Here is a 9,978-nt window from a genome sequence, read left to right as displayed (position 1 = left end):
ATCATCTCTTATGATACACATGGCTTATGGAGGAAGAATTCTGTTCCACTTTCCCATGGAGGTAAGAGGAAATGAACAAGAACTAGAAAGAAAATAGAAGAAAACCCAGAGGTGTGTGTGTATATATATGTATGCTTGTAAGATGATGATTTGCGAGCGGATTTGTCTGCAGATGGGACTATGAAAGATGAGAACCACAGAACTGATGAGGGGGGAATAAGGTTGGTGGGGCATCTGAGACAAAAGTTATCCATGAAGGCAAAGAAAAATGTACCAGAGAATAGTGGTACAAATACTTAAAAGGGTCCAAAGCATGGGTTTTAAACATTGCACAGAGGAGGCTGGAGGCAGCATTGATGTTGTGCTTGAGAGCAGTGTAAGGTGTGAATATTATGTAGATAATTCAGAGTGTTATTGATTCAAAAGGTTCAGGCCTCTCAACTCTGGCTGCAGCATTTCAGCAGTGTGTGTGAAACCCATCACATGTGATGGAATATATCAAGAAAAACAGCTTTTGTTCCATCACATAACTATAGTGTAGCAACACACTGCTGGTGTTCCTACAATATAACTATCATATAGATGCTGGTGTTCCTACAATATAACTATCATATAGAATAGCATAGCAACACAATGCTGGTGTTCCCACAATGTAATCATCACACAATAAAGTAGCAGTACACTGATGTATCAAATTTTGGTAGAGAAAAAGATAGTAACGAGGAATTATGAAAGAGGGTGGTAAAAATTGCCATGTACATATCGCAACTAGCCACAAACACCATCATCATCACACATCTTTCACTTCAGCTCCACCACTGTTGTAATGAACTAAGAAGACATTTTTGTATTGGTCATTTAACCTTTTCGGATGCTTTTATTTACGCCTCAATTAACCTTTTGAAAAAATTATTTATCTAAGTTATGATAATTTTGGTTAATGTAGTGTGTGGGGCAGTGAGCTGAATGTACCTGCCTAGCATGGGCCTGCCTGCCATGAACCACTAGCCTTATGCAGTATCCCATCCCTACGTTCTTGCAAGTGAAATTTCATTCAACAAATTTAAGTTAAAGATCAATCAATTATAGCTTGGTAAATGACTTAAATGTACTTGCCTTGTTTTATACAGGTATGTAGACAGACCAGGACTCCCACAAAATATTCCTGCACTTGGAGTAAATGGTATACTCCTGGAGTATACCATTTGCTTTCTGCAAAATTTCACAATAAATTAGTAGTAGTAGTGACATGGTGTACAATGTGTAGGTCACTACAGTGTGTTAGTATAAAACTGTGTATTAACACTAGTGTGCTAGTAAAAAACTAATCTCTAAACACTAGTGAGCTATCTAAAAACTGCTCTATAAACACTAGTGTGCTAGCTAAAAAAATAAAAGTGTACTAGGCAAAAAACCTCAACATTAACAGTGTACTAGGTAAATAAAGGTGCTACTGACAAGTAGTTAGAAATAAGACAAAACACTAGTACATTTTACTGGGAATGTTTAACGAGTTTATTTAGGGACAAGTACACCGAAGTCAAAGCGACTTATTTCCACTGGAACGACCAACATCCAGGAACAAAACTTTTCAAATATAATGTGCAAGTGTTTGTACTGTATATACCTTTTGTTTCAGCTAAAGTGTGCTATTGATACCTATTACAGCACTAATACCTATTGTATAAAATGATCATTTGAACATCATAATAATCAATTTCTACTAGTACATGATACAAATTATACAGACCATAGTTGACATCATTGCCATACTATATAGAAAGTCCCTGGTTATGTAGAGCATCTCAGTCAAATTAGGTCAGTTTTGTCCCAAGATGCAACCCACACCAGTTAGCTAACAGCGAAATCTTGTCAATCTTGGTCACTCTTTTAAGTGTTTTGCTATGGAAGAGAAGGGAAAAGGGGCACTAACCCCTTCCAATTCACAATTAAAATTATCTTAGCTTGTCTCTCCTCTCACCCCTTCCATGTATCTCATGTCCCATAGCTGGGTTGGTAGAGCACTCAGCTCACACACTGAGGTCCGTAGTTCGATCCCCAGTACAGGTGGAAACATTAGGACTTTGTTTTCATAAAACACCTGTTGCCACTGTTCACCTAGCAGTAAAATAGGTACCTGGGTGTTAGTCAACTGGTGCGAGTCCCATCCTGGGAACAAAACCCAAGTTGCGAGAAATGTTCTGCGTAACTAGGGACTTTCTATATACAGTGGACCCCCGCTTAACGATCACCTCCAAATGCGACCAATTATGTAAGTGTATTTATGTAAGTGCGTTTGTACGTGTATGTTTGAGGGTCTGAAATGGACTAATCTACTTCACAATATTCCTTATGGGAAAAAATTCGGTCAGTACTGGCACCTGAACATACTTCTGGAATGAAAAAAGTTCGTTAACCGGGGGTCCACTGTAGTATGTTACTCGTGTCAGCTATGGTCTGTATAAGTTGTATCATGTACTTTCAGAAATTAATAATTCTAATATTTATTAATGAATTGAAAAAGCCACTGGTTGGCAAAACAACTTTAAAATATAGACAGCCAAGTTTTGAACATACTAGAATTTCTACCTCAACATTTACCTAGCAGTTAAGCAATAAGGTAGAAATGCTACCAGTCCCAACATATGATTCAAGTGGTGGAACCTCTGGCTCACAACTGAAGCACCTGGGTTTGATCTCAGCACTGGTGCAAGCCTTCGGCAGTTTCCTTGTACCCACTGCCACTATTCATCCTGTACACCCGACTGTTTAATCTACATCCTCATTCCCTTATTCCGTTCTCTACACCTGTTTCTTCACTGTTATATCAAGACATCAACCCAGTGACATATACATACCTGTTACGCAATAATTGCAAACGAACGATAAAAGATGCAAAATAACCACAGGAGTATTTGAATGAGAGGCCTTTTATGTTTCAATCAACAAATCAGGAGTTTGAAATATTGCAGAAATGGAATATGAAATTGAGTGAAAACTCTCCATTCTGGAGAGTCATTTCCCTGAATGAATCTGCCTTGATTTCCTACACTGCAAGCTCCTGATGTGTTGATTACCACACACAAAAGGCCTAGAGCTATCATTCAACTCCCCATGTGGTTATTTTGCATATACATACCTATTATCTACCCTATTACTGACAACTCCAAAACTAAAGGTGATGGAATGATCACATCTCTCTGCTGCTGCCGCTTCCATATTTCGTCACCTCTGTATTTGACTGAAGAAGTCTGCTGTGTCGGCAAAACGCTTTGGACGAGGCTAATTAACTATTAGACATGGATCTTCCTTATCCTTTTGTGCTGGTGTTGAGTATGTTTATTCAGGTACATTTTTTTTTTATTTATTATCACACTGGCCGATTCCCACCAAGGCAGGGTGGCCACCAAGGCAGGGTGGCCCACCAAGGCAGGGTGGCCCACCAAGGCCGGGTGGCCCACCAAGGCAGGGTGGCCCACCAAGGCAGGGTGGCCACCAAGGCAGGGTGGCCCGAAAAAGAAAAACTTTCACCATCATTCACTCCATCACTGTCTTGCCAGAAGGGTGCTTTACACTGCAGTTTTTAAACTGCAACATTAACACCCGTCCTTCAGAGTGCAGGCACTGTACTTCCCATCTCCAGGACTCAAGTTCGGCCTGCCGGTTTCCCTGAACCCCTTCATAAATGTTACTTTGCTCACACTCCAACAGCACGTCAAGTACTAAAAACCATTTGTCTCCATTCACTCCTATCAAACACGCTCACGCATGCCTGCTGGAAGTCCAAGCCCCTCGCACACAAAACCTCCTTTACCCCCTCCCTCCAACCTTTCCTAGGCCGACCCTTACCCAGCCTTCCTTCCACTACAGACTGATACACTCTTGAAGTCACTCTGTTTCGCTCCATTCTCTCTACATGTCCGAACCACCTCAACAACCCTTCCTCAGCCCTCTGGACAACAGTTTTGGTAATCCCGCACCTCCTCCTAACTTCCAAACTACGAATTTTCTGCATTATATTCACCCTACACATTGCCCTCAGACATGACATCTCCACTGCCTCCAGCCTCTCCTCACTGCAACATTCATCACCCATGCTTCACACCCATATAAGAGCGTTGGTAAAACTATACTCTCATACATTCCCCTCTTTGCCTCCAAGGACAAAGTTCTTTGTCTCCACAGACTCCTAAGTGCACCACTCACCCGTTTCCCCTCATCAATTCTATGATCCACACTTACTACTGTGCAATCTACATCTATAGGACCTTAAACTCCAATATCAACCTTGACCTAAAATGCTTTCTTGATAGTTGTGACAGAACCCACAGGCATTACACCAGACACAAACATCTCTACGACATTCCCCATGTCCGACTAAACCTTTACAAAAATTCAATGTATGTCAAAGGCCCTAAAATCTGGAACACCCTACCTGAGAACTCTAGAACTGCAGACACATTCATCACCTTCAAAACTACCATTAGAAAACATCTTATCTCCCTGATAAACCCCATCAACTAACTACACGAATACCACCTGGTGGTTCACACTTACACTCACTCACCCATTTGACCATAAACAGAAATATTAATCTCAATCTTAAAATAATGAATCCTATGATACTCCAATACTGAAACTATGTACTGTGCCAAAACAAAAGCATTCACATTGCTAAACTCACAAACTAGTATTTAGTCACTTAGCCATAATACCAACTTACCTCATAATTTGTAATATTTTAAAATAAAGAATTAAACTAAGTCTGCCCGAAATGCCTAGCCATGCTAGGCGTTCTAGTGGTACACTCTGTAATCATTATTTAACTACATGTAAACCACACAACAACCAAATTCTGTAAATTCAACATTGTAATCTTTATAGCGAATAAACTTTGAATTTGAATTTGAATTCACCTCATCTTTCATAGCCCCATCCGCTGACACGTCCACTCCCAAATATCTGAATACATTCACCTCCTCCATACTCTCTCCCTCCTATCTGATATCCAATCTTTCATCACCTAATCTTTTTGTTATCCTCATAACCTTACTCTTTCCTGTATTCACTTTTAATTTTCTTCTTTTGCACACCCTACCAAATTCATCCACCAATCTCTGCAACTTCTCTTCAGAATCTCCCAAGAGCACAGTGTCATCAGCAAAGAGCAACTGTGACAACTCCCACTTTATGTGTGATTCTTTATCTTCTAACTCCACACCTTTTGCCAAGACCCTCGCATTTACTTCTCTTACAACCCCATTTACAAATATGTTAAACAACCACGGTGACATCACACATCCTTGTCTATGGCCTACTTTTACTGGGAAATAATTTCCCTCTATCCTACATACTCTAACTTGAGCCTCACTATCCTCGTAAAAACTCTTCACATAAATACAGTTACATAAATTGTCATACATAGCAGCATGTTTGTAGGTCACCCAGGATAATCCAAAAAAGTCAGTGACTTATTTCCATTGGCATGATGTACGTGAATATTATAATACAGTAAGTCCTCGACTTACGAACACACTGGGGACCTTCTGTATTATGTATAATAATGTAATAATGATGTATAAATACACAATACAGATGATTCTCAATGTGTTCATAAGTCGAGATGACTTGCTGTATTCATCAAGTTTATTTAGGCACAGGTACATATAAGTACAATTATCATATGTATATATAGGGTAACAAAAACAAAATCAGAGTGACTTATTTCCATTACCTACCTTCATATCCTGAATACCGAGAGGTCAGGTGGCTCGACCCCCCACCCTCCACAGCAGTAATTACACCACACTCACCATGCCTAAAATAAAACAATAAATTACCATCCATATGCATAATGACAAACAGTATCTGCATTATAATCATGAAGAAGAGTTAAACCCATAGGGGCATACACTACCTAGTATTACATATAAAATATGAACAATTTGGTATTATCCCTTACATCAATGGTGAAGCACTAAACTCTAATGGGTTTTACAGCTCCTGAGGAATGGGTGGCAAACTTGTTTAAGTAGAGCACCTTCAATTCAGTGGATCAAGAGCCTTTAAGCAGCAAAGCAGTTCCCCCCCCCTTGAAAGGTCATGGGGAGATTCTTAACCCTTAAACTGTCCAAACGTAGATCTACGTTTTTTCAACATTTGAAAGTATGTAAAAAAACGTAGATCTTCTTCTGTTTTTTGCTTATGAAAACGTGTAAAAAACTTTGATCTACATTTTTTTTTGTTATATTTGAAAATATGTAAAAAAAACATAGATCTACTTTTGGAGCATTGCGCATGTGAATGTAGATCTGGTTGGACAGTTTAAGGGTTAAACCCATATGGGTCATATAGCACCTGGAGAAATAACTGGCTATCAAGTTCGATCAAAGAAACTAGAGGTCAAGTTTACTTCCTGGGATCAAGAGCCCCTTATTGCCATCTAGGAACCTACCTTGAAGGGCCTGGTCACTGGGAACTTACCTGGAGGGTGTTCTTTGGGCGAACGCCCCTGCAATCCGGTCCATGACCAGGCCTGGTGGAGGATCAGGACCTGATCAACCAGGCTGTTACTGCTGGCTGCACGTAAACCAACGTATGAACCACAGCCCAGCTGGTCAGGTACTGACTTTAGGCGACTGTACAGTGCTTTCTTGAAGACAGTCAGGGGTGTATTGGTAATCCACCTTATGTATGCTGGGAGGCAGCTGAACAGTCTTGGGCCCCAGACACTTATTGTGTTGTCTCTTGGCATACTCGTGGCACCCCTGCTTTTCATTGGGAGAATTTTGCATCTCCTGCCCAGTCTTTCGCTTTCATAGGGAGTGATTTGTGTGTGCAGATTTGGGACTAGTCCCTCTAGGGACTCACAAGCAACCTACCTTGAAAAGCCCTGTCACAAGGACCTTCAAAAGCCCTGTCACAAGGACCTTCAAAAGCCCTGTCACAAGGACCTTCAAAAGCCCTGTCACAAGGACCTTGAAAAGCCCTGTCACAAGGACCTTCAAAAGCCCTGTCACAAGGACCTTCAAAAGCCCTGTCACAAGGACCTTCAAAAGCCCTGTCACAAGGACCTTCAAAAGCCCTGTCACAAGGACCTTGAAAAGTCCTGTCACAAGGACCTTGAAAAGTCCTGTCACAAGGACCTTGAAAAGTCCTGTCACAAGGACCTTCAAAAGCCCTGTCACAAGGACCTTCAAAAGCCCTGTCACAAGGACCTTCAAAAGCCCTGTCACAAGGACCTTCAAAAGCCCTGTCACAAGGACCTTCAAAAGCCCTGTCACAAGGACCTTCAAAAGCCCTGTCACAAGGACCTTGAAAAGTCCTGTCACAAGGACCTTTAAGGTCCAGTCACAGGGAACTTACCTTAAAAGATTAGCACAAAGCAGATTTCATCCATGGAAGTGGAGGATAACCCCAACTCCCTGAATCAAGAGCCTTTAACATCAAAGCACCACCCATGAAGGAATTAGTTCACAAGGAAACAATATGGGCCATAATAAAGCAATACCTTATTGGTTAATGGGGTTTAAAGTTGATAAGGTTAATGGGGTTACGTGTCACGGGACATCAGTCAAAAATACTTTAATACGTCCAATAGTAAACTCTCTGGACAGGACAAAGGGAGATATAGATAGGGGAGACAGAAGAGGTAAGATGGATAGGATAAAGAGGGGATATACATAGATAGGATATAAGAGCAGATAGGATATAATTAGATAGAATATAGATTATAGAATATAGATAGAATACAGATAGACTACAGAAGAGATATACAGGATCAATAGGATGATATAGGTTCAATAGAATATTAGTGATAGGATATATAGAACCGATAGGATATATAGGATCAATAGGATATTAGGATCAATAGGATAGACTCGATAGGATATATAGGATCAATACATTAGGATCAATAGGATATATAGAATTGATAGGATATATAGGATCAATAGGATATTAGGATCGATAGGATACATACGATCAATAGGATATTAGGGTCAATAAGACATTAGGATTGATAGGATATTAGGATCAATAGGATATTAGGATCGACAGGATATTAGGATCGACAGGATATTAGGATCGATAGGATATTAGGATCGATAGGATATTAGGATCGATAGGATATTAGGATATATACGATAATTATAAAGAGGATATAGTGTAGATGTTAGATATACAGACAAAGTTACCTGGAGAGAGTTCCAGGGGTCAATGCCCCCTTGGCCCGGTTGGTGACCCTTCAGTGTTCTGTGGAATAAATACAAATTAGAAACCAGGCAAATGTTATGCACTCTGGAACAGCTGCAAAACTTTCTTGCCACAAAGATGTTAGACGAGATGATGTTACGAACTACTACTTAAGCATCCAGCCTAGTAGGCTTCGTCTGGAACTGAACCTGGGGGTAAAATACCCACCTGGGGGTAAAATACCCTCCTGGGGGTAAAATACCCTCCTGGGGTAAAATACCCTCCTGGGGTAAAATACCCACCTGGGGTAAAATGCCCACCTGGGGGTAAAATACCCACCTGGGGTAAAATACCCTCCTGGGGGTAAAATACCCACCTGGGGGTAAAATACCCTCCTGGGGGTAAAATACCCACCTGGGGTAAAATACCCTCCTGGGGGTAAAATACCCACCTGGGGGTAAAATACCCACCTGGGGGTAAAATACCCACCTGGGGTAAAATACCCACCTGAGGGTCAAATACCCACCTGGGGGTAACAAACCCACCTGGGGGTAACAAACCCACCTGGGGGTAACAAACCCACCTGGGGTAAAATACCCACCTGGGGGTAAAATACCCACCTATAATGTGGTTGTAGGAGTCGTGTCATAGCTCCTGGTCCCTCCTAGAGTCCTGGCCCACCCGTGTAGATAACTCAGCGCTCGTACTGATAAAGAAATAAATATTTACAACCATTACAAGAACCCCAGTGGTCATTCACGGACCCCAGTGGAAATTCACGGACCCCAGTGGAAATTCACGGACCCCAGTGGAAATTCATGGACCCCAGTGAAATTTCACGGACCCCAGTGGAAATTCACGGACCCCAGTGGAAATTCACGGACCCCAGTGGAAATTCACGGACCCGTGGAAATTCACGGACCCCAGTGAAAATTCACGGACCCCAGTGAAAATTCACGGACCCCAGTGGAAATTCACGGACCCCAGTGGAAATTCACGGACCCCAGTGAAAATTCACGGACCCCAGTGAAAATTCACGGACCCCAGTGGAAATTCATGGACCCCAGTGAAATTTCACGGACCCCAGTGGAAATTCACGGACCCCAGTGGAAATTCACGGACCCCAGTGGAAATTCACGGACCCCAACACCAATAAATATAATTTTTGTGTTATGGTTGAAGGTAATTTACACTATATATGATAACTGTAATTATGTAACTGTGGCTAAATAAACTTACTCATGGATCAGTAGATCTAGTAGCAGACTGGACCAGGAGCTGTAACTCAACCCCAACATCCACGGCCTACTAGGGTCTACTGACACTTTTTTGTACTGAGACGCTACACTAACTTACCTTATATAACGAACTGGTAACTTACAGTAGTTACATTTCTTCCCACTAGATGGCAGTGTAATGTTACCTAGTCCTGTAATACCATCAAGAGTGGGAATTGTTAAGTAAGTAGGTAAGTAAGTAGGTAGGTGAGTACGCAAGCAGGCAGGTGAGTACGTGTGGCAGGTGGCAGGCAGGCTGTAAGTAGGTGGCAAGTGCAGGCAGGTGAGTGCAAGCAAGTAGGCAAGTGCAGGCAGGTAGGTACGCAAGGGCAGGTAACTAAGCAGGTAGGTGAGTACGTAAGTAGGCAAATACCAGTGTCAGGCAGGCAGGTAAGTACAAGGTAAGTAGCAGGCAAGTGGCAAGGCAGGCAAGGCAAGCAGGTAGGTGAGCACGCAGGCAAGGTAGGCAAGTAGGCAGGCAAGGCAGGCAGGTAGGTGAGTAGCAAGC

At 41.8% G+C, this 9,978-nt stretch overlaps 1 protein-coding gene across 8 annotated transcripts in view; it reads right to left on the bottom strand.

Moving 5' to 3' along the window:
- The window catches only part of LOC128698339 (uncharacterized), a 29,093-nt gene extending 19,436 nt beyond the window's left edge, over nucleotides 1-9,657 (bottom strand). For 5 of the 8 annotated variants that reach the window (XM_070104477.1, XM_053790541.2, XM_070104481.1 and 2 more), the window contains exons 1-3: nucleotides 9,433-9,656; nucleotides 5,739-5,818; nucleotides 1,117-1,212 (exon numbers count right to left, since the gene is read on the bottom strand). In XM_070104477.1, coding sequence (XP_069960578.1) covers nucleotides 1,117-1,212; nucleotides 5,739-5,818; nucleotides 9,433-9,491 — 235 coding nt within the window. In that variant the 5' untranslated portion in view covers nucleotides 9,492-9,656. Of the gene's footprint in view, nucleotides 1-1,116; nucleotides 1,213-5,738; nucleotides 5,819-8,195; nucleotides 8,254-8,813; nucleotides 8,900-9,432 lie in introns of all 8 variants that reach the window. The other 3 variants (XR_011394614.1, XR_011394613.1, XM_070104478.1) reach the window with 3 other exon arrangements.
- Between the last annotated feature and the right edge of the window lie 321 nt (nucleotides 9,658-9,978).

Source organism: Cherax quadricarinatus, chromosome 92 (genome assembly GCF_038502225.1).
Source record: "Cherax quadricarinatus isolate ZL_2023a chromosome 92, ASM3850222v1, whole genome shotgun sequence".
NCBI lineage: Eukaryota > Metazoa > Arthropoda > Malacostraca > Decapoda > Parastacidae > Cherax > Cherax quadricarinatus.
Note: the sequence above shows the minus strand (reverse complement) of the source record. Positions and strands in the feature narration are given on the sequence as shown.